General features: G+C 39.6%; 1 protein-coding gene across 1 annotated transcript; it reads left to right on the forward strand.

Moving 5' to 3' along the window:
• Nucleotides 1-33: 33 nt before the first annotated feature.
• wdr25 (WD repeat domain 25) lies at nucleotides 34-25,725 on the forward strand. The gene is given in 8 exon segments (XM_034674840.1): nucleotides 34-316; nucleotides 719-1,467; nucleotides 7,666-7,753; nucleotides 7,756-7,812; nucleotides 19,220-19,350; nucleotides 22,261-22,431; nucleotides 22,965-23,105; nucleotides 25,008-25,725. Coding segments are annotated over 8 exon segments (1,566 nt in total). The 5' UTR covers nucleotides 34-309; the 3' UTR covers nucleotides 25,230-25,725.
• The last annotated feature ends 223 nt before the right edge of the window (nucleotides 25,726-25,948 follow it).

Here is a 25,948-nt window from a genome sequence, read left to right on the forward strand (position 1 = left end):
TTTAACCACATTTCAGGTACAGTAGATTAAAGTGGGTTCACTGGACAGTGTAACCTGTCTTCACAGGCTATAGTAGTCTTCGTGTCATAGTGCAAATGACCAATGTTAGCTACTTTTGCTATATTGATGGCAGTTAAGTTATCTTAAGGGACCAGCTAGCAGACAATGTCAGCTTTATTCTTGTACGTACAGTTTATAGGTCAACAAACTTAAAATAACGATATAAGGCAAAATGTTAAGCGACCTCCCTTTCTTTAACAGTACAGATATGGTTTATCGTTAGCTAACGTAAAAGCTCCCTGTCCACTAATGCATGGTAGGTTTACGTACTTATCATGGCAACTAACGTGCGTAATTGACGTAACCTGATGAAAATGACCTTCCTGTCTGCATGGTTTAGAAACAATCGAACCTGTATTGAATGTTTCTTTCTAATGTCTCTGCCACAGTCTTGTTCCCTGGTGCATGGTTCATTGAAGTTGCTTCTTGTTTTCTGTCTCCACCAGTGACAATGATTTCCAAAAATACGTATAAAGTTGTGGTTAAGCTGCCAGAGCAGTACATTTCAGTATGAAGATCAGTGTTGTTTCACACCTGCTTAAAGTTGACAGTCATATTATTGTTAGATGCAGTAATCTGCGAAACCACTAGATGTCGATATTGTATCTCTAATGAATAAACTGAGCTGACATCTCACCTGCTGTCCCTTTATTTTCAGAGTTGTATCATTTGAGGATGTCTTCATTAGTGGCCTATGACGATTCAGAAACAGAGGATGATTCTCTTGATCATACAAAGGAGGAAACAGCAGATTCAGTCCAAACAGGATCATACACACAAAATGAAGATGTCAATAAGCCTAATTTCTCTGAAGTAACATCAAGTCCTCATAGCCTCACCCCTGAGTCTGCCAGTTCTATGTTGGGATATCATGGAAATGTCTCGGACAGTGAAAGCTCTTTTGTTCAGCAACAGAGCTCTTTCAATGGGAAAAGAAAATATTACAGTGACAAGACAGCACAAGAAAAACATTTCAACGTTCATGCAGCTCCTCCGAGTTTTCCAGCAACTCAGGGGAAGATCTCTTCATTGCAGACTGTTCTTCACATGCCACAGAGCTTCGGCGATGGTCTCCAGCCAGCAAAAAGACATCAAACATTCCCCGCTGGTGTCCGACCGTACATCCCCAAGAGACAGAGACTTGCCATTTCAGTAGAGACGGCAAACCCAGCAGAGTCCCCAGCAGATCAAGTTCAAGGGAATCAGACTAGGGAAAGCCAAAGTCTGTTAGAAGTGTCGGTGAGAGTAAAGCCGTATCTTTCTCACAAACCCGGAGCAGCGGGGATACCGAGGAGGCTTCTGATGAGCCTAGGAGGCCACCAGGGCCCAGTCAACACAGTTCAATGGTGTCCAGTGCCTCATATCAGTCATTTGCTGCTGTCTGCTTCTATGGACAAAACATTTAAGGTAACAATACATTTTTACAGCTATCACTGTCTTCAGAAACGAATGCATATAGAAGAATTGAATAATACAAAAGCAACACAGGGGGTTCACTGACTCAGTATATTCTATAATGCAGGCTTTCTAACTGGCTTGTGAAAATGTCTTTTCGTTATAAATCAGATGGGTTTTTCCGTGTGATAGATTTCCTCCTTTCTATACTTGACTGCTTTATATACATAGTGGTCTGGGAAAGGAAAATCTATTTATCAATATATCCAGGCAGGTGCTGAGTGCATCAGGGAGGTCGACAGGGATAATCGCTTACCTGACATTCAGTGTAATTGGCACTGTGTTGCAGGCAATGAGATAATATCTGGCTTGCTGCCTCGGTTTATAAATGTACCAAAAACCACTTTCTTGAGAATCATATCTGTCACTGTCAGTTGAATGTATGTCAGAACCCATGGGACGTGCTCTCTCTTTCTCTCTCTCAGTATCTTTCTGTATTCTTGACACCCCCAAACCCCCTGCTTTTCTATATTTCCCACCAGGAAAACAATCCCTCATTCCCCCACAGTAAAGGTCAAGTCATGCAAGTGTCTGCCAGTGACTAAATATTTCCATCCCAGAGTAATTCTATGCACCCCAACCAATATCCTAGGAGGACTGAATAATTAATAATTTAAATATGCATGAGGTTGTCTGCATACCGTACAATAGCAGCAGTATGGCAATGGCCTCCTTTGGCACCTGGAAAGAGCGGTTTGGAGCAGATGGTGGGGCGAAAAGGAGAAGACTCAGTTGATTGTTTGCAGTTTTCAATTTTCCCTTTTGTCTGTGAGACCAAAAGACAGAGAAGCGAAAGAGATACATTCACTTATCTGTGTATCTGTCATGTAAAGCTAGGGCTGGGCGATAAGTTGATAAAGATAATTATCATGATGTAATTTTTCTCAATATATATATATACATAACAAATGTTTGATAAAAATGGGATATATTTAAACGCTAGTTGCCACCCAACATTAAACAGAAGAAGAAGATGACATTTAACAGCCACTCATGTCGCAGGATAAGAGGTAGGCGGGCTTAAAGATGTTTGGTGGGTAAAGGAAGAGCATAGAGACAACATCTGCTCTGCATTTCAAACATGTCTAATGTCCACCGCGACCGTAGTACACCTGAACACTGAATAAGGGTGATGCTTTCAATGCATTGTTGGAAACTATATCACTCTGCTTTTAACTATTAGTAATCTTAAAGGGGAGTGCATTACCCAAAACAATACTATGCTAAACTGATACACGGTATACAATTTGGTATATCTTTGTTTTAAAATTTTAGTTAAATTATTCAAATTATGTCAGTCTCAGAAAAATAAGGATCTATAAACTAAAACTTCACAAAAATCTCATCTTAAACCAAAGACCTGCTTCCTGTTAGCACTGTCAAAAATGAGGGATTCAAGAAGTTTATTAGAGAACTAAATCCCAGATACAAGCAAATAAACTGTCTTCAACTTTCACCCAGGAGCGAAAAACTACCATTAAATATAGATTAAATAATGAGTTGATATTTATTGTGATAATTATCTATATTGACTTTTATTTTATCGTGATAACATATTTTTTAGTATCGCCCAGCTCTATTTGAAGCCCTAGATTTTTTACTTGCAATATTTTGTCATCTAAAAGTTCATACCTGCATCAGAGATATGAGAAGTATTGGAAGAACTTTAGCTGCAATCAAACATGATCAGAATTGCAGGATTATAACTTCATAATGTTATATTTTAAAGACATGAGGTTTAGAGGTTAGGTTAGGTTAGAGAAGCTTGCTCTTAAAACTTCTTTATAACACTTGTTAATTTCAACAACATAAAAAAACATGTTGTCAGGTTTTTCCCATATAAAAGTAAATCTATTTACTTGTCACTGTGTTAAATTACATAGTGTCAGAGTAAAGGCTTTCCTCCTCCTCTCAGTCACAAGCTGTTATTTTATTAAAGACAGTGATTTATTCCAAACAATACATATTTCTGCCCCTGTAATAACTACAGATGTTTTTAAGCCATGCTGACAGCTATTTTGCCTGACAAGTGTTCATTAAAATATGACACCACTCAATATGGTATAATAGACAACAGGTAACTATAGCAACAGTGCTTCAACTTCCATCAATGACCTGACTTTGGAATGAATTGACCATAAACTTTGAAAACAAGAAGCGCTAAAAAATCAGTTATTAGCAGCAATTTTTTAAAGTGTGTCCATAGTGATATCCAAAAGTGTCTCATTTCTTCTTTTAGATTATTTTGTTTACTTTATGGACGTCAAGACAAGCATATTAGTTGTTGTATTCCACATACATTTAACCACATTCTGTCTAACTCTTTGTCTTATGTAGTAAAACACAGCAGGATGTCCTGTTAAATAGAACAATGCACACATTGTGTGACATTGACATTAGAGATATGTTAGAGATAAGCCCTTTCAGATGACATAATTAAACGTTGTCACCCTTGCTAGTTGACACCAGAATTACTAGTCTGTTAAGTCAGTGGTTCCCAAAGCAGGGGTCGCAAAACACTGATAGAGGGGTCTCATTATGCCTTCCAAAAAAAAAAGTAATATTTCATAAATGATTGTAAAAATACATACAACACTGGTAGTTGGATTTTTGTATCACTAATCAAATCGAGCGATCACTGCTATGGCCACAACATAAAGAATGCATGTGTTGCACGCGGCTATGAGCAATGTTTAACCACCTCAAGAGACAGTGGGGGTCACCGGTCTCTGGCATCGTTACTTTGGGGGTCATGTGCTGAAAAGTTCTGGAACCCTTGTGTTAAATGAGTTGTAAATATTATTTTTGGCCTGACATTTCAGCCATTTGTTGTGTCTAAGCTGTATTGCAGCCACCCACCACTTGCCAGAGCTGTAGCCCTTTTTCATGGCTACTGCCATAACGCATAGATTAAAACATGGCGTCTTGTAGTGTGTTGCGATTTGACAGTATTTTGATCGAGAACACAGAGATCAAGTTGTATGTGGACTGTGTTTGGTTAATATGGCAAATAACCACTTGCCCTGAGCTGTGCATAACCAGCACAGGCAAGTGGGCATGAATATGCAGGGAATTGAAAGCTGGTGGTGCTAGCTCTGCTATTGTTAGTCACATGCAACAAACCAATTTTGTTTACATTGTTTCCCTTCAGGCTCTGTAATCCTGTGTTGAGCTGTGTTGAATTGTGCTCAGTTTTAAGTGTTTTCTTACCTTTAGACTAGTTGGTTAGTCAGAATTTCAATTTCTGCTCCAGCAACTAGGAATTGAATTGCTCCGGAACATCCCAACTTGACATTGTTTACATTCTTATATTATAGCAGCTTGTCAAACATGATTGCTTTTCCTCGACACACTGTACGGCCATATCAATTATTTCTTCAGCGCTATTACACTTTAACCACAGCTTTTCTTTTCTGCTCTCTGTGTGAAGACAGACAGGCGACACACTCCATCAAGTCCAAACACTTTCCTCCTGTGTTTCTTCACCAACACCCTTCAGACTTTCCGCCTCCTCTTCCTCCATCCTGTCTGGCAGTTCCTCAGAGGCACTCATCCTCAGACTATTATTATTCCGGCCTGTTTGCAGCTGTCGTCGCCATGGCTACGGCAGGTGTAAGGCAGCAGTTTTAAGTTGATAACACGAATACCAATTTAGTTTTAATTACTGAGAGTCATTTAGGAAGCAGATTACCCCCAATGAGTCATTGGCGAGGATTCGCTCCGCGTGTCTGTTAAGTGGCCGGTGAAATTAAAGGGGATGCAAATAAACAAGCGCTCATTTCCACCCATGCTCAGGTCTCACATTGTACCGGATTATTGCAATTGTGTGTGAGCTGAATGGTGTTGTTATGGTGAATATCATTAATGCTGCCATTCATTGGAGACAAGGCTTAGGCAACATCCTGCTTTGTAGGACTTGTTATGCAGCAAACAGAATACAATTTTGAAGTGTCTGTAGATAAGATCACGAGATGTTATTTGTAAACATAGGTTTTATTGATTTAAACATTTTTCAGGGAATGTATGAAAACAACCCCCCCCCCCAAAAAAAGTGGCAGAATATTTAAACACAGACAGAAAACTTAAAAAAAAAAAAGTGTATTAAAATTAGGAGAGATGTTTTTTACACTGCAAGCACTAAGTATAATAAAACATATTTTTTAAATGCTTAAATTGTCAGAGCACATTTTCAAATAATTCAGACAAAAGCTTACAGTAAATAAACTTCAGAAAAAGTAATAATTATAACAAGAAATAATAATAATAATAAAAACAGCAATAACAATAACAACAATAAAATAATAACAAAAATGTTGATAGTAATAACAATAATAAAAAATAAAAATCAAATAATAATATTAATACAACAACAACAACAATAATAATAATAATAATAATAATAATAATAATCTAAACCAAAATACAGCAGAAAATTACATTATTATTATTTTTATTATAAGAATTGTAATTATAAATACAGATATACTGGCACATTGAATTTGTCACATATTCCTCACAACATAAATATAGTACATGTCATTTGCATAATTGCCTCACAATTCCAGCACTTCTTCAATGCCAAAATTTTTGATACAATTCAAAAATGTCTCCCAGATATCAATAAACTCAGAAGCCTTCTTCCTCTCAAGAGAGGTACATTTTTCCAGAGCCAAACTTGCTGTTAATTCTTTCAACCAGCGACCAAGAGAGGGGCAACATACATTTTTCCAATAGGCTTTAATGCAATGAAACGTCTTGCCTGTAACAAACAACAACCACCATGATTTTCTCTGTTTTAGGCAGAGTACAGTTATCTGGAAACAAACCAAACAAACACATTTTAGGATTTAGACTAACAGGGGCTGAGGTAATATGAGAAACAAAGCTAACCACTGACGTCCAGATTTTTTGAACCTCTGCACATTTCCATAGGCAGTGATATTAGGTGCCTGGAAATGCCATCAGATGCTATTTTACAGATTTCATTGTTACATTGAGATGGCAGTGTTTCCCTAAAAGGTGAAGTGTCTGTGGCTCAGTAAATGGATTCTTAATAAATGCTTCACTCTAATATTTAGTTTTTTGGCAGTTAAAAGTTTCACTCCTCGTCTCTTCTTCTCTGTGACTTTCTTCTCAAGCCCGGAGCCATCTCTGCAATTCTGTTTGTTAAACCACTTCCAGCTGGATTGATATGTCACTCTCCTCCTCATCTGCCCCTCTTCCCTCTGTCTGTCTCCTCCTTGTGGGAGCGCTGGTACAGAACTTCACAACGTGTTTCTCACACTGCATGGAAGAGTTGTCTTAAATAATGAAACACAGCAGCATGGGGCGGGGGAGATCTGCAGCGCCACACAGATCCTCAAAGTTCCTCTGTGGCCGAGGCAATGCTGGAGAAGCAAAAAAAGGCTTCATCGTTAGTGAAATGTGCCTCACCTCAGTGGGCAGCAGAGCAGACCATCCACTGAATATCAGTCTGGGCTTCAGGGAAACTCTTGACTTTTGCCGTCTCTGGGCGGAAATAAAAGTCTTTATTTATTCAAAATAAATCTGATAAAAGCATGTAACAGTTTTGACCAATCTGTTTGCCAAGCCTTCTTTTTGAAGCACAGTGCATAAAACACCCACAACAGTCACTGCTAATGAAGCCAAAATCCACAGTAGATCAAACTAACAGTTTAAAAACCTCATTATCTCCTTTTTACTAGCCTATTTGCACCTGGATATAACTTTTGAAAGCAACAAGGTGTTAATATTGTCATGGCAGTCACGACCAAAACAGAAGGCAGCTGGTGCTATAATCAGAGACACCTTTGGCAATACAAAGCCATTAGAGCCAGGGGGATTGATTTATAGGCACACTCAAAGGTAATTAGGTTGATGAATGAATTATAAAGCTTGTTTTGCGTTTAAATTCAGCAAATAAGCCTGATTTGTGTACATATTATGCCAATTTATCCAGCGGCAGTTTGCTGAGTGATTTCATTTGCTTCACTACAATTGAATTTACATAAGGAAGGCTGTGATTACATCTTTTTCAGCTTTGAAAGCTTTCTTCCAGAAGTGGTGGAGCTTGTGCACAGCCTGTAAGAAAGGACTTTCTAGGTGTATTCCTGACTTTGGCCGTAAGCGTTGTTCCTATATGTCTGGCAGGTGTGGGATGCAGCAGAGAGCGGGCGATGCCTGAGGGTGTACAGCTGCCATTTGGGAGCTGTGCGAGATGCCTGTTGGACCCCCTGCGGCGACACCTCCTCACTGGCTCATTTGACAACATGGCTGTGATCACAGACGTGGAAACAGGTGAGCAACACCTCTCTCTTTGGGGGTCTGATGAACACAGTGTCATATGAAAAAGGCGAGAACGACGTGGCGTGCCTTTTATTTCCGTCTGAAATAACAGGGAATCAAACTGCATTAGTGAATTGAAATTCAGTTCAGTTACTGCTGAATATTGCCGGCAACAAAACTTCTTGCAGTCTTGCAAGTTAAGTTTGGTTTCCAGCTAACTTTTAAGTATAGTAATTTATGTATGGACTTTCTTTAAGTTACTCTGTGCCCCAAACCTGTTATAATTCACTATATAAAATATCAAAGCTGTCTCTCTCTCTCCATGAAGTTGTGTCCCATTTTAGGGACAACCTTGAAAATCTACATTTCTAACACGAATACATCACAAACGGTCACTATCCCATCTCAAGACTCAACCCAGAGCAGGCAAGAATGCTGCCGCAGTTTCCCCAAATTTAATGAAACAACCAATATGTCCTTAAAGGCTTTATTATTATTAAAATCCACTGGGGTCCAGACACTTTTTGGATTTAGCATTTTTTTCTGTCAGCTCATAAAGTTGCTCAGACTTCAAGTTACAAACATAGCAGCTCTAGACCATACTCTATGTTCTGTTATTAACGACCCAACACCAAGACAGGATAGGATCCAGTGCCCCTTACTGATAGAACTAGATCTTATGTCATCTCAATCCACCATAAGCGTTGCCCCTCACCGTATTTAGCTAGTGACAGCGGCAAGGTAAAACTTCCTTTAACAGGCAGAAACCTCGAGCAGGACCAGACTCATGTAAGACAGCCATCTGGCCATCTAGTGGATAGAGAGAGAGAGAGAGAGAGAGAGAGAGAGGGAGAGGAGAGAGAGAGAGAGAGAGAGAGAGAGCGAGAGAGAGAGAGAGAGAAGAGAGAGAGAGAGGAGAGGAGAGAGAGAGAGAGAGAGAGAGAGAGAGAGAGGAGGAGAGTGATGAGAACGAATAGTAGTAGTAGTAGTAGTAGCAGTAGCTTGTCTCGCTGGAGTCCAGCACATCCATATCAGCTTGAGATCTGGAACATCCACAGCAGCGACTCAGAAACCTAACAAGACAAGATGGAGCTCAGGGACTCCAGAAAGGTCTATGGTAGTAACCTTCAATGGAACAGGAAGAGTTTAAGTAAGTCATGGGGGGGGTAGGGGGTGGGTGGGGAGGTGAGATAGGACCCCAGTGTGTCAGTGCACCAGTTCCCCCTGTAGTCTAAGCCTATAGCAGCATAACTAAGAGCTGGTCAAAGCCTGAGCAATTTCTCACTATAAGCTTAATCAAAAAGGAAAGTTTTAAATCCTATCTTAAAGTAAGAGAGGGTGTCTGCCTCCCAGATCCTGACTGGGAGATGATTCCAAATGAGAGGGCCTGATAACTGCAGGTTCTACCTCCCATATTACTTTTAGATATGCTAATATTTACTATGATAATTATTTAGGCAAAATTTGAGTTTCAAAATCAATACTCAGTATCGTCACCTTGCAGCGCCATTTTCATTGTTCCCTCACATTGTTTTCAGGAAAGATCCAAAAACCTGCAATGACAGTAAACAGAAGACAAAGGTGGAAGTAAATCCTCTGGATTAGGTTCCATGAAGGCTTTGTCCACCTCCAGCAAAATTAACTGTCAGATCATTGTGTTTGCTTCCCCTTTTGTTTGACCAAACAAACTGTTTTGAAGGTGACTTTTACAAAAGATCAATAACTTGGTTTGCTTCGGAAATGCAGTTTCTTTCTGGCACATTGCACAAACCCTGCTGCGAAAGATAAGAGCAAGCCAAAAGACAGTCTGCAAGAAGCTTGTTCAGAAGGAGTTATTTGCTTCCTTCTACTGGAACAAATTACAGCACATTTCAACACAGCTGAAATGTGTATAAATAAGAATTTGCAGGGGAACCAAACATTCTTCTTCAATTGAACCTATTGTATAGTAACCAAGATCTTAAATCTGTTATGTATTTGCCTTGTTTTCAATACACAGACTTTAATGTAACACATCTCAGTGTTCATATTTGCAGGAAACTACCTCAAAAAAGTGGCAACAGACGGAGGTCAACTTAAAATACACATTGTTTTGATGCCCCTGTGGCAACAACATCTCCAGGGTCAACGCAGTGCTGTGATGACTTGCTGCCGTTTGCACTTCCCCCTCTCAGCATGTCTGTCAATACTGCCAATAAAGCCTACGGATAATAGCTTGGCCAGCCATTAACACACAGGCAGCTCCAGGAAAGAGATCAATAATGGATACATCACCACAGGAGCAGCCACCATGACCTTAACCTGGAACGCCACAACCCCAACCATAAACAAACAAATGTTATTTTTCTGTTATGTTTTGGCAGCCACTGGTGGCTCACTCAGAGCTGTAGGACATCCTTATGGGTTCTAACTTCAAACTCTGAAGTACACACATCCTGAGAGCCTGTCGTACAAAAAAAACATGCAACGCTCCTCTTTTTTTCTTTTATGGATTTCTTTTTTTATTCATTTCCTCACCAGCTTTTATTAGTGTTTATTCAAAAATTGAATAAACCACATTGTTTCAGAGAACCTGCAGCACAGATGACAGAAATTTAATTTCGCTGCATATTAGCATGGGAGTTGGGAATTCCCTCCAAGTTTTCTCCAATTTTCCTTGTGCAATTTAACATTTTAACAGCTAAGGCTGTGCCCTGATGAGATTCAGGTCTCATTCAAACAGTTAACCAGCTTTGAGAAGTCCCTTCAGATTGTAAAAGTCTGCATCTTTTTTCACAACCCTGCAAGTTTGCCAAATCTCATACATTGCCATATGCATTACCAAACTCACATCTTAGAGGATTCAAAATACTGTTCCACTGAGGTCTGAAATGACTAACCACAGAGGGTATTGAGTACTGTATTTTCAGTGTTCTTAGAATATTGAAGTCTAGACACTTTCTCTATTTTTGCTAATAAAGCAGACAGCTTTTGGTTCTAAACATGGCTGTGGTGTGATCCTTTCTCTTCAGGTGCTACCTATAACAGCTTTAAAACTTTATGGAGACTCTATGCACCTTATCTGCAGTTTTAGATTAAAAAAGTGATGTCTTTTTTTTTGTTTTTTACATCAATCTCCAACTTAAAAAAAAACATTAGCTGTCAATTGGTGCTTTTAGATGAGTCTCTTGACCAATCAGGGGCTTTCCTCTAAACTTTCCACCAATCATAACACTATAATTAATGTGAAGTCCAACCTGCTAATGATTTTTTTCCACAATGTTTACCAATTACTAATCAATCAATCTTTATTTGTATAGCCCCAAATCACAACAAATGTTATCTCAAGAGCTTTTACAAACATAGCAGGTCTAGACCGTACTCTCTGTTAAATTATTAACAAGACCCAGCAGTCAAGACAGGATAAGATCCAGGTCCCTCTTACTGACAGGACCTGATCTTATCTCATCTAAATCCACCATGAGCATTACACCTCCCAGTATTTAGCTAGTGACAGCGGCAAGGTAAAACTTCCTTTTCCAGTTTTTCTCAGTCGCTTTGGTAAATTTTCTCAGATCAGAATTGAAATTCTCAAACTACTTGTTTCAATCTTCAAATCATTGCGTCACTTGTACACATCAAAAAAGCAGTTTTCTCATTTCTTTGAACAGTTGCAAATGCTTTGGTACATCCATGCAAATGAATTATGTACAACTATCTGCTGTTCCTACATTATCAATTGCTTATGTCATGTTAATCAAAATGTATTATGATGTGTCTCTGTTGAATAGTCTCACCCTCCACAACATTTAGGCATTAAGTCAGGGTTCCCACCCGTCCTGGAAAACCTGGAAAACAGTTGACCAGTTCTCCAGTACTGGAAAACACCTGGAAAATGGGAGAAAAAAGTCAAAATGTCCTGGAAAATCAGATATAGTCCTGGAAAAATTATTCCAACATGGCTGCGTGCGACCTGACCCGATTAACAAAACACATCCCCATTCATTGAAAGTTGAGTGCACTCTGTGCTGGAAAAGACAGCGACACTGCGCAACTTTTTCACATTCTTTCTCCTTCACTTCATAATCATGCATTCACAGAAAACGGGGGTATATTGTCTAGTTTTATTGTTTCTCACAACTTTCTCTGCAGGCTAAGAGCTCAATTACTGTACTCTAGCTCAGTGAACTCAAAGTGGGGTCCTGGGACCCCTGGGGGTCCGTGAACCATAGCATGGGGGTCCGTAAAATAATTTGAATACATTTCTATAAATTATAAATTGTGCTGTGTCATTACAAAACAGCAGATACAACATTGTTATGATACCATTTGGTGGCTGGAAAGGGATAGTGTGAGTCTTGCTACTGTTCATTTCTGAAGGTTTTCTGAAGGTTATCTCCTCATAATTTAAAATCAATTCGATATCATAAACAGTTTGTGAGTTATGGCGCCCATCTTTCCAGTGGATTTATGTCTCCCACATACAGCTTGGTGTTTTTGTATTTATGGCAGTGACATTTGAAAAGCTTTATGCACTATATGTGCTCACATTAGATTGACTGAGAATGAGGAAACTGAGTCCTCTCAGGATGTATGTGATTAATCATCTGAGTCTATTCTGTTCAGCTGAGCTATCTTTTAAGATGTGTGCCGGCCCTTTAAGGATCAGTGGCATGTGGGACACCTGACCCTGTATTCCTCCACAACATAACCTAAGCAAATGCTGCACCAATTGGTCTGTTTAAAGAGAAATGGAACCTATGCATTCAAATTGCACTATGTGCGGGAGCCCATTTTATTTGCTGTTGTTCCTGTGTCCAATTTAATTTGTACAATCTTATATCCACTCCCAGCAGGCCACAGGCAGGCTGTCACAGCTGAATAGCAATAGCAATGGGAGAGGAGTATATAGGGAGGGAGAGCAGGTTAAGAGGCATAATGCAGAAAGGGAGAGGGACAATGAGAGAGAAAGAAATGAAAAGCGGGAGAAAATTTGAGAAAAAGAAACAAGAAAGAGAGAGCTGGAGCCGGGGAGTGGAATAAATGAATTTCATCTGGAGGGCATTAGTGTGAAGTGGCAGCTGTTGTACAGCCCTTTCTTGCTGTCCTTGGAAAGGCTGATTGGCAGAGAAGAATATGCCTGAATACCCGCAGGCTGCCACAGGTTGATGTGTCACATTGTGTGTGTGTGTGTGTGTGTGTGTGTGTGTGTGTGTGTGTGTGTGTGTGTGTGTGTGTGTGTGTGTGTGTGTGTGTGTGTGTGTGTGTGTGTGTGTGTGTGTGTGTGTGTGTGTGTTTGTGTGTGCATGCAGAACTTCTGCTGTCCAGATTCTTGAGGCACTGGCAGGAAGGAGATTGCTCCACAAAGCCCAGCAATACACACAGACAATAGCACTGTGTCCCAGCTTGATTTGTCTTTGTAGGATAAAACTTGATGAATGGAGTTAGTGAAGTTTATTTGAATGACAGGGTTTCACTTTATTGCAGTACAGTATAAACCCCATGTGCATCTGTCCATCTTTGAGTTATTCATCTTATCTGTTCGGGGTTAGAGAGAGCTCAAGTCAATCCTGGCTGACTTTGTGCACCAGTCAATCACAAGGCTGACATAGAGTTTGTGCTCAAAGTGACACCTACTGCAACTTAGAGTCTGTATGGGTAGTTCAAGGGCAAAATAATGAGTCACACTGTGGATTTCTAGCTGGAATATGTTCTGCGGAGAATAGTTTGCTTTAAATGAAACATGCATTTTGGGAAACCATCACAACATATGCGCTAACCTTCATAACCCCACACACATGTTTATCTTCACAAGACATACATTATATATATATATTCAATATATATATATATATATATATATATATATATATATATATATATATATATATATATATATATATATATATATATACTTGATTTCTTTGCGTTCTTTATGTTTATTCGTGCTTTGTTAATCTGTTATTCTGTCTACCTATCACTTTGTCACCCCCTTCTTGTAAAACTCATTCCTTGCACAATAAAAAAAAAGAAACATCATTCAAAAATTCAGCTAACACAGTCCATTAAAAAACACTATTTAATAAAACTTTTAATTTATATCATGATATGCCCTTTCTTTGATGTTTACTGCACATTTACCTTTACTGCACATCAATTAAAGCATCTTTGAGTATCTAGAAAAGCACTATATAAGTCTTATCAATTATTATTATTAATGTTTATTGTACACAACTTATTGTTTTTTCCCCTCAATTTTCACACACCTCCTTCACACATCCATTAAGGTAACCAGCAAAATGTGGTAGAATGAACACAGGAGCCTGAAGCCCTTTACACCAGGGGAGAGTGCATGCAGCGGTGCTCACACAGTTGTGCCACCACCAGCTAGCATATCTACATTTTGACTTACTTTGGAAGCTTCAGTTTACAGTAGCAGCCTGCTACACTGACACAAGACGTAGCTTACTGTATAACAAACAGAAATCACAACACCCTCTTTTAAATATAGCCTAGATTGATGTGTTGCGACTCTCATATCTATAATTTTAAAAAGTGTGCAAGTGATCGCTGTCATCAACAGAAGTAAATCAACGATAGATCAAAAACATGCTACTGTGATGATTCAAGTCCAAAGCAGCTAACAGAGGGCGGGATGTGTTTCTCACGCTCTGGGTGCTTAATACTTGAGTTATTTTTATCATTTGGGACCCATTTCCCTGTCCCCTCCTAGCTTAATGCCCGAGTGTCGGCAGTATTAAGTGGAGTTTGCACCACTTGTGTGTCATCAGCAGCCCTTGATGGGGAAACAGAAGTGATAACCGTAGCCCACTTATGCAGACTCTGTGCTCTTTCTGTCTGCTGAGTTTTTAATGGTTGGGTGCTAATTGAACACATGGCCACTTGAAAAGATTCAGGCCTTTATTTTTCTGGTTAAATGTGCTATCACAGTGCACAAACACCTCCTAATGACAACTAGATTTCCCTTTCTGTGGGAGGTAAGCTCGTGTTTGTTTATGCATGCCTTGCAAAGAGCAGGCTGAATAAATAGATAACACAAGGTCAACTTACGTTGTGGTTTAAAAGCTTTTATGTTTTTCTGCCGACCTTCCTCAACAGGATTTGTAATGTAGGTGGTTTAATTGTTATCATGTGACTTACCTTTGGAGTTTTTGTCATGTGAAGCAAGCCTCCTACTTCCTATCCTGTGATAAATCTTTGTTATAATAAGTGTCCAATAATGATCTATAAGTCTTGGATCTCTCTGTACAGTGTCCAAGTTTAAACACTTAATGAAGTTAGGATTCAGCTATTCAGTGAAGTTCCCTCATCGTCTTTATCAGGACTAAGCACTTTCCAACTTAGGAAATCTTTGGAACATCAAACAAGTTACATTATGGCTCATTAAGCATATTTTTCAAGTATTTTTGGGGGGGGTACAGCTTGGTAAAACCAAGTTCTGTGTTCTAACGGTAACTCATGTTGCAGTGACAGCACCCTGCTTTGGTGGATCCAGTAATGAGGCAGGATATCTATTTCATCCCAGCTCCCCTCTGCTCCATGGGGTCCATCCTCACCCACCCAATCATCCATAATGTCCTCTGCGCTGTAGTCCTCCTCTACGTGTCAACTCCGCTGCGTGATCACAGTCCTTTCAGGACTACAAAGTAAACTATGGTGAGGGAGGGACGGATCACTGCAGTCCTCCCTTACCTCCCCTCTCAAGCAGGCTAATTAATCTTCCTTAATTAAAACATGACGAGGCCCTATTTATTACCAGGAGAATGTTGATTTCTCATCGTCTCGCCAACATGAGTTTGAAATCTCTATGACAGATCTTTCTTGGTATCACTTTGGGTAAGCCAATTAAGCTGGAAGGGTGAGCCTGACAAAATTGCCTGTTAAAACTTTGGATCAATGCAATCGAACTCAGGAGCGTGCTAGTCCGGCATCAAGTGTAAGGTGGTCCATTTTTGCTGCAGTTTATTATCTGTGACTCGTTCCGCTTTTAAAGAGACTGGTTAGGAATACTCTGGAACAAATGTGTAATGAGGTGCAGTTTTGTTTTGGGTCTAACGCTGTTTTGTGATGGGGTCTTTGTTGTTTGTTGGATGAATTAATGAGGAGCCGGTGAACCCAGAGGTGCTCTACTTTGCATAGCCTTTGACAGAGCTGCTGGCTCATAGTCTGGCTTTGTTCCTCATGGAACTGCCTTCATCATTATCCCAGGAAACTAATTTTTGGTAGCACCCCCGTCAGGCTTAATTATATTTAAGCCCCTCAGTGTTTTTGTTTTGTTTTTAAGTATGACATTTTTTAATTGATTTAGATAATGCCGCCTCCAGCCAAAACAATGTTTTTGTATTCTGTTTTTCCTCCCCCCTTACCCCACATCACAATAACCTTCTAAGTATCTATATCATCTCTTTGTCTTGAGTGATGTTTTAATCAGGCTGCTTTTTAGAGACTGATATGTTTGATGTGCTGGACAGCATGTCTGTGAAACATCCCAGATGTAGACATGATGCAAACTGCCACAGAAAAGCTGTGCAACAGTACTGAGAATAAAGAATGGTTTCTGGTCACTTCAATCATTATCTAAGTAAAAACAAAAAGCTGCTGTGCTGTTCTCAGGCATCAAATGATGATACAATGATATATTTCATTTTTGAGAAACTGTTGGTGGTCTTGTGTGGGAAAGCTTTTTGTAGTGATGCAAAGATCAAAAAGTGATGGATGTAGCCTGCAAACAACATCCCAAACAGAGATGATCACAGAAAACGTCTCATCTTTTTACTTTAACATTATTCCTTCATGAATTTAAGACAGCACACTGAGATGGGAACAATATTTTTGGCAGTGACTCGGAGCAAGATTTACTGTATTTGTTATCAGTGAGCTCATTCGAAAAGTCATTCCAACTGTGCGGTTCAGACACACAATGATAACTGCACAGGATTGTAATTTGATCCTCAAAGAGTGTTTCAGTCGAAAATGACAAGGGATACCTGCTCTGACTGTGTCATCACCTCTGTCATCCATTCCTCACTTTCAAACCTCATGGAGACTCTAAACTGTCTTTCATTGATTCATTTTTTAGGATGAAACCAGTTCCTTTAGTTTTCCAAAATATTATCCTCAATCATAAATTGTTGCAAACCATCACTTCGTTCAATCAGCTCAAAACAACATTTTTTAACAGTGGCAACATACGCGTTACCGCCATTCATAGCTTGATTTGTCTTTCCATGCTGGTTAGCCGGGTTAGCTTTTACCTGTGTGCCTGGACATCTAGCTTTCTGATTTTTTCAGGACTTCCACCAGATCCATGTCCGATCTGTGTCCGGTCTCTCTCTGATCCACTGCAGTTCGGCTCTGTGCTCTCTCATTCGTCAACACCCACTGGTTGCATTTCCCCGAATGCAGCACAGAGCAGGACCACCGGACAGCTGGACTCGTGTGACCAAAGTTTTCCTGTGGCAATTACCGCATTAATTAAAATCTGACCCCTCTCCTCATCCATGTTGTCTTTATTGGCCTCTGAAAACCTCCGATCTGATGACTCCAAGCCTGGCTTCACTCATTACGATAGTTTGTTGTTGTAGTTAAGTTAAAAAACAATCTGGCAATAACACACACTGTGTTTTATTCTGAAAATTAACCAGATGTTTTAATTTTGTTTTGTCGCCTGACTTCCTGTTCCGCTCGATCTGCTCTGTTGAGGTTGATGCGTCGTGCTCCGGCAAAAGAAGAAGTCTTGTCAGAGGGGTCAGAAACATACCCGATCAGAGACGCAGCCAGAATGCAATGGAGCGGATCCAGTAGAAGTTAACACATTGACTAGAATAGAAACCTATCAACTCCGGTGCCATGATGGATCGGAGACGGATCGGACACAGATCAAGTGGAATTTGGCCGTAGTCATCCTTACTGTCTTGTTCATCCTTGTTCATGTAGAGATGCGGAATCACCATAATCACCATTGAATGACCAATCACCATGGGATGAGCTTTTCATGTACTATGCATTCACTTCACTGCTGTCCTTCCTTGCTTGTGTAACTAGTAAAAACACACCAACAGCTGTGTCTTGACTTCTATAAATGACATGCATATAATGCAGTACAATCCGCAACTATTAGCTTTACTCTACCCTACTGTGTTCTCCAAACACAACAAATGCATTTGCTCTCTTTCCTAAAAAAAAACACTAGCAAAGAAGGACATTAAAGAAGCTTTGAAACACTTACAAACTTATTAACAGCAACTGCCTTGGTTTGTTTCTTTGTGTGTGTGTGTGTGTGTGTGTGTGTGTGTGTAGGAGTAGCAAGGGTGATTTTTCCTGTTTAGAGATTAAATAGCAATGCTGTGATTGCTTGGCCAGCCCTGGTTTCTCAGGGAAACGATAGGACCCAGAGAGGAGGAGAGAAACCAGCCAGGGGTCAGAGTTGAGCTGCAATTGAGTTCCTTAGAGCTGAGTGTGCAACAAATTCAGATAAAAACCCTGCACCCGTCTACAGAGGTAGCCTGAAAGCATCAATGTGTTCTCTTTTAGGTACATAACTAATAAAAGCACACAACATTTTCTGACAAAAGATAATGAAAAAAGATGCACCTGTTCTTTCTTGCTAGGTGAAATCAAGGAAATAAGATGCTAAACTAACTCTCTTGTTCTCTTGTAAAGAATATCTTTAACTGTGATATAAGATGTAAACACCACATCAAAATAAATCATTTTCTTCTGCTTATCATTTGATTGACATGCTTTTTTATTCTTTCTTTAATAGCTGTAATAGAAAGCCTTCTCATGTTGGACTCAAACCACTGTGCACTCGATACCAGGGCTTCAAGCTGAAAATTTAAATTAACATCCATTGATGTTCAGATTAACTTCTCCTTTTATCAAGAAATCATTTTGTCTGAAAAATGTTAGAAAGAAGAGAAAAACGCTGATTTATACTCACCAAAGTCAAAGTTAAAATCCTCAAAAGTCTTCCATTATCTTACTAATCAAGAGAACCCCAAGGACAGTCATCTTCTTCTTATAAATTACAGAGAAAGAAGCAAACTCTCACACATTTGTTCTCCGTTTTTTTTGAAAGATATGATACTTTGGTTAGCAAAATAGCCGCAGCTCTACTTAAGATGTAATGGATGTGATTATAATTCAACTGCTGTTGTCATTGTTGAAGGTTATTGTTTGAACATTTAAAATATGACTGGCATACCATAGCGAAAAATAAATCTTAATGATTGATCAAGATTGGAATACCAAAACTCAGATGTTGTAAAATGCTTTCACTGTATCAATTTTAGCTGAAGCACAAAATATAGCGTGTTAAACATCCCTCCATCATCTCTCATTTAGTAGCATAAATCCCTCAAGGCCAGAGGGAGGCATTCATCTTGTTTTTTCTCTCATTTTTCTTCCCTGTCTGCAGGACAGCAGGTGGTAAAACTTGACAACCAGTTCAAGGTGATGTGTGCGGTCCTGCATCCCAGCAACCCTGAGGTGTTCCTGTGCGGAGGTTACAGTTCTGTGGTCAAAGCCTGGGACTCCCGCAGCTGCAAGGTCAAACTTATTAACCTCTCTAGAGTAGATTTATCGCTTTTATTTACTCCGGTTCACCGACTGCAGTTTGACCTTTTCATAAATATAAGGCAGGTAGGCATTGAGCACATTCTCCACGTCTACAGCTCCCTCTCTTCTCCTTAAGTTGAAAGTTTGACACTTGTACAAACAAGGTAGTCTTGATTTTCCAGTACTATATTTCACTGAAAGGCTGATAATGCTGCATGCATAGACTAATTGACTGACTAACTGGCTTCATGAACCTTATATTGCTGTTGCTAAAAGATGAAAATCTTGCTCAAATTCTCAGAATCCAAGCGTTCACAAGTAACTTTTCCCAAATAACTATCTAAATGGTTTTCCCTGCAGGGTGTCACATTTAATACAGCTGGGATTGCTCCCCCCTATAGGTGTCAATGCGAGTTTCAGAGTCAGCATTTTGGCCAAACCTCAGCAAAGAGGTTGTTAATGCTGTAGTTCCTGGCTGCCTGTCAGTCCTAGCCCTGGGCTGTGTGTATCTTGCCACAGGGTGAAATTTCTCCTCAAGATAAAAAGGGTGAGGACCCACAGGCACAACATTAAGCCATTAGTCTGAAGTGTTTCCAGACAGACTCATTAGGGTGATCTTGATGCAACAGATTTCTTCATTCTTTTCAAAAAGTTTGCAGAAAGGAGGCAGTTTAAATAGCAGCTGGGGTTAAAGGTCATCCTGTAGAATGAAGCTGCTGGCTTTTATGATAGCTCTGAAATATAAATGAATCCTGATTGTATGAAGTTCCATTAAGGCTACAATGCAGTCTGCTTCTTGTTATATTTTTGAAGGGTTTAAGTTGTATTAAGCTGTAGTCTCTGATCCTTATACATGTCCTATTTTAATCCAGCATCATTTAAAATAGCAAAGATGATGCATTTATTTCTGTGTCCTCTGTGTTGTAACTATATTATGTTTCACATGGTCAGAAAAAACAAAAGTACACCTCTTACTAAAACTCAGACCCCCACCTCCATAAAAAATGTAATAATAACTGTTGAGCCACTTTATTTCAGACTGACAAACCAAATATTTTGTTGCTCAGATAAACACTGAAGTTTATTTCCCTTAAGTATAAGCCTTAGTCTGTTGTCTGGAGTCTGTTGTATCAAAGTGGCAACCTCTGGTGTTGAAAAATTAATGACAGTTCCTTGAGTGTCCACTTGAGGCTGGCCCAAAAAGCCATAGAATCCAGGTTAGGTCCCACATTAAAACGCCTGTTTCCATAGCAGGAATAAACATGTACACAGCATTGTTCAAAAAATGGTTCATTCATTCACACCGTACAAGGGTGTGATATTTTTTATAACACATCTGTTCAGATAATCAGAGTTATACATATATTTTCATAATAAGCATTGAACCTGTTTGCTAGGAGGCTAAACGCCTGCCTCAGCTCCGTCTCTTTGCCTGTTTCTAGGTGGCTGAAAGTTAGGTTGAATCAGTATTTTCAATATACTGACTGTCTTGGCGGGGATTCAAAAATACCCAGTTGCAGACACTGTCGTTTTGTCACACGTTTTGTCTTTCAGTCTATCCTAAGACAGACAATACTACTGTAACAATCACATACCTACTGCCCAGCCTATCAGGTCACTGACCATAAGTATGTCTTTAAATGCAAATATGACTGACTGTAATTTTCATTTTGTAATTCCACGTTCAAGGCAAAGGAAAAGAAAGATGTTTCCATCCATCCTTTTGATTACTCTGCTGAAATAGAGCCATGAATGTTGGGCAATCTAACTAAGACTGGAAAATGTCCTCATTAAGATATCATGGCAGCATTTCCTCAGTTTGTCAGCAACTTATTTGTATTTATTATTATTATTATTATTATTATTATTATTATTAATACTAATTATTATTATTATTAGTGGTGGTAGTATTAGTAGTAGCCTTTTTATTTTTAATTTAATCTACTTTATTACTATCATTGTTATTGTACAGCACTTTATGTTACTATATCATTGTATAAAAAAATACAAATAAAATCTGATTGATTGATTGATAAATGTACTGTGTAATAAAAGCAGCATTTTATCACTAATATCTAAATTAAATGTCAAATAAGGATGCAACAATTTGAGATTTTGCTGGTACAATTATAGTGTGAATAATAGTCAAGGTTTCAAGACATTACAGTTGTTATATGTGTAAAATCACCTTGGAAATCCTGTCTATTAATTTTATTGGTTTGTTTGAAAATTTGTAAAAATGCTAGAAAGCAAGAGAACATATTTCCCACAGTGTTACAAATAAATGAATTGCAATGAATTAAATACCATGCTTTAACGCCACCAACATAGTACCACTCAGTTATTATGTATTACGTTTGTTTGGGCGTGTAGTGCTGGGTGGTGATCCCACATTTGCTACATCAAATTTGATGTCTTTGTCCCTTTAGTCGCAACTGTTTTGCAGCCGGTTGTGCAGATGAGTGATCTGTCAGCTTGAATAACTCAGTGGTCATTCTTGGAGTAACCGAAATCCTCCCACGCTGCAGACTTCACTTGTTTGTTCAGTGGATACAAAATTCAGCTGCTTGCTCCCTCTGCTATGGTTGAGCTAATGTAGCGTAGCCTTCATGTTTCTTGATAAGCAAGACACATTCAGCTGGTGTCCCATAGGTGTCACTTCCAACCTCTTCTTAAGAGTGACAACAGACACTGAGTACAGCAGGGCCTTTAAGATTATATATATTATATATATTTAAACCGTTGTTAATTGTGAAACTGGTTAATCCTTAATGTTAAATTTGCATAATTATAAAAACATTTGATATTTTTACACCTTCTACATTGTCTAACATCAATCCTTCTTATGTGTTCTTAACATTTAGAAGGACTTGATGTAAATGTGTGTCTGTGTGTTCCCAGGTGGTGAAAGTGTACAAAGCAGGGATCCAGCAGACCTTGGACATCCTGTTTCTGAGAGGTGGTGTTGACTTCATAACGAGCTCGGACTCTGTGAGCAGAGACTCTGCAGACCGCACCCTCATCGCCTGGGACTACCAGACCACAGCCAAGGTCTCCAACCAGATCTATCAAGTAAGGAAACACCTGCATAAATGTGCATCTAGTCAGCACATGATGTTGAAACTTCCTGCTAAAAGGCAAAAGGCAGGATTTTAAAAGTTAGTCATATTTACTTTTATAAGGTGCATTTTTGAAAAAAATGCTGAATCGCCAAAGTGGAACAAGCTGGTAATGACGCCTGTGGAAGTGGTGTATTTTGACAGTTACACAGTGTTTGAAAAGGAGAGGGGTGCTGCTGGGAGCCAGCTATTTTAAAAATGTGTTTTTATTTACCTTTGTGTTTTCTTCACTGACTCAATTCTCATTCCCAATTAGTTTTTTCTGCTCTCAAAGTGAGCTTTTATTGTAAAGCGTAGGAAGTGTAATAGGCCTTGTAAATTCTTCTCACCGCTCGGGTGAAGGAAGAGATGAACAAAATAACAGGTACAGCAAAAACACTTGAAATATTCCTGCTTCTTTGTTCACCTTCTGCACATGTGAACACAGGGCTTTTGAAAAGGTCAATCTATGAATGAATTTTTTCCTTTCTCTCACTTGGCCACCAGGAGCGGTACACATGCCCCAGTCTTGCTCTCCACCCACAGGATGAATCCTTTGTTGCGCAGACCAACGGGAACTACATGGCAGTGTTCTCCTCACAGCAGCCCTATAGAATGAACAAGAGGCGGCGGTACGAAGGACACAAGGTCAGAAACGACTGTGGCCTCAGGGGTGGGTGAGGGTTGGGGTCAGGGGCTGCACAGGCCTCATCAATACAGAATGCACACAAACAACTTCAGCTGCATCTCACACACACATCTGTGCAAAGGCAGTGGAATGAAGCTATACACAGAGGAAACAATCTCTGTGTACTGCACAACAAATAGTGGATGTGCATAGTAGATTCATAGCCTGCAGTGTTTCCTCTTCAGGCAGCATCCTCCCCCTAAACAAACACACTAAGTACAATACAATATTTCCACTGATGGAGGCAAAGAGTCAACAATATGGCTGTCAAATATTGCAGGACTCTTGTTGAGCGACTACCACACCATCTGGTTTGTTGACACTTAAAAAATCCCAGAATGGACAGAAAACAAACTGCTTTCTTGCAGGCCCTGTTTGTATCCTTTGCCAGTAGCCCTGAGGTGCTAAATTCACTGACATTTCCAATCAACTAGTCAACAATACAGAACAGAACGTTCCAGCAGACACAAGGACATTTCCTTTCTGAACCTTTTTCATGTTTATTTTACTACTTGGAAGCAAAAACAGTTTGAATAGAGCTCACATGTCGGCAAACAGCCATTGTATCAGAGGGACCGTCAGTGTGATTGGGGGTTGGATCAAAAGAACAGGACAGATTTTTGGAAGTATTACCATTTATATTATTCCCAAATACAAATATAGAACATTAAATCATTCTTATTTCTTACACCTTTTCTGCAAGGGATCTGTTGTACAAAAGTTTCAAGTGTAAGAAATTGTGTTCTTCAGAAGTAGTGTAAAGAAGTCCTGAGTGACTTGAACAATGTTTCCTAATGTTTTTCAAATGAAGGGATGTATTAAGTAAGCGATAATGTATGGTTAGCAGTTAGTTATGGGAAATAGAATCCTGACAGGGTGAGACAAGACACTCGAAGTGGGTGGTCTTGTCAACTGGCTTACCAACACATCATCAATAATATCTAGTGATGTTTAGAGGTATGTTTAATCTGCCTCACCAGCCCTGAGATAGTAGCCCTTCTCACAAAATTGAGCGTTTATTGAGGTATCGGACGACCACCAGTCGTGGCCATAGACTGTATAAATAATGGACGTAGTATCCGGGACGTCACCCATCTGTTTCTGAAGCGCTGTTTTGAAGCCAATCGTCGGTGGGAACCATACTGGATATGCTGAAGTCAACCTAACTGCTGTCGCGGTAAAGAGGTGGGCTTTGAGCCTCCTACCAACAGCTACAGTGTTACCGCCTGTCAATCAAGTCAGCTGTGCCTCTCATAATGGAAAACTCATAATCTTTCTCTGTGTGTTGAACTCAGACACTGCATTAAAGTAATACCAGACAGATTTGTATGTATTGGTATCATGGAAAAGGAGAAACTAGTGACTATATCAAAGGATTCAGGTCATATGACTGATCCTAATCCAGAGTGGCACTCAACATCATTTTTTACATTGGACTGCTTTTTGTAGTCTCAAGTATGAAGAAATATGCCATGCCATCATCCACTGAAATCTCCACTTATATTAATGTAACATCCTGATCCACAGTCATGTTCTCACCCACAGTTTGACTCCTGGAAGGTGCTCGGTAAAACAACAGCCTTGTCACAACCAATCCTCTGACACAGTTGGAGGTTAAGTGATTTTTGCTCAGGGGTATCCAGTTGGTAATAATGAGGCAGAGGCAGCACCACTCTTTCACTTCCTCCTCATAGATTTACGCTGCTAGTCTGATTATTGAATCAGCAGATGCACCCTTTTTGAGTCTGTAATCAACTGTATCATAATCCAGCAATTATGCTGACACTCTGTTATGCACATGTTAATGTAGCTCTTCATGAAAGGTTAATGCATCATAACTAATACATATACTCCTGTTGTAGGTGGAAGGATACGCGGTGCAGTGTGAGTTTTCTCTGGATGGAACTCTCCTGGCATCAGGAAGCTCCACCGGCGCAGCTCACTTCTATGACTACCAAAATGCCCGAACTCTTCACACTCTTCGCGCCCACAGCCAGCCCTGTCTATGTGTGTCCCAGCATCCTGTCCTGCCTGCTACTGCAGCCACCTGCGACTGGGCTGGAGAGATTAAGGTCTGGCACTAAAGACTCTGACTGAACAAGTAAATATAGACTCTAAAATCATGATACGAAGCGCGTCAGCCCAAAGACAACACTGTATTTAACTGGAAGCTCGAGTACACATCCAACTTCAAAACGTTATCTGCTATAATCTGTTGGCATAGAGTGGGAACTTGGCAAAAAACACTGGAAGTCAGCTAATCTACTGTCCGCAGACGCTTTGGGAGCGGTTTGGTTTAAAACATTATTTCAAAAACCGCCCACGTTTTCACTACCATGGGTGTGAACTCTCACTGGCACAAGAACAACCATATCTAACTGCACTGTAAAACCTTGCTGTAAGCATGTTAACAATTTTTGGCTCATTTTACATGTGTTTCATATCTGCAAATCAGAGGAAGTTGAACAGTTTGAAATGAAAGAAAAACTTTACTTTCCAGTTCAAAAATGTGAAATGTTGTGATTTTTATGTAAAAATTGACAATAAAGTTGATGCTGTTGGCAGTGCATTGTAGCTTCACACACAGACGTATTCATGCAATGTTATGCTTTTTTGGTCTGTTGTAGAGACCCATCACTATCTGTCATAACTGAAGAAAGAAATCTCTTTGGTCATTTTCTAATCAACAACAGTTTTTCATTTTGCATTCTGCCTACACTTGTTCTCACTGGCTCTGATATGACATTTCCTTTCACACTGACAGCTTAGAACATCACAGAGAAACAACAAGAGAAAGGCAGAC

This window comes from Notolabrus celidotus, chromosome 22, assembly GCF_009762535.1.
Source record: "Notolabrus celidotus isolate fNotCel1 chromosome 22, fNotCel1.pri, whole genome shotgun sequence".
NCBI classification, from domain to species: Eukaryota; Metazoa; Chordata; class Actinopteri; order Labriformes; family Labridae; genus Notolabrus; species Notolabrus celidotus.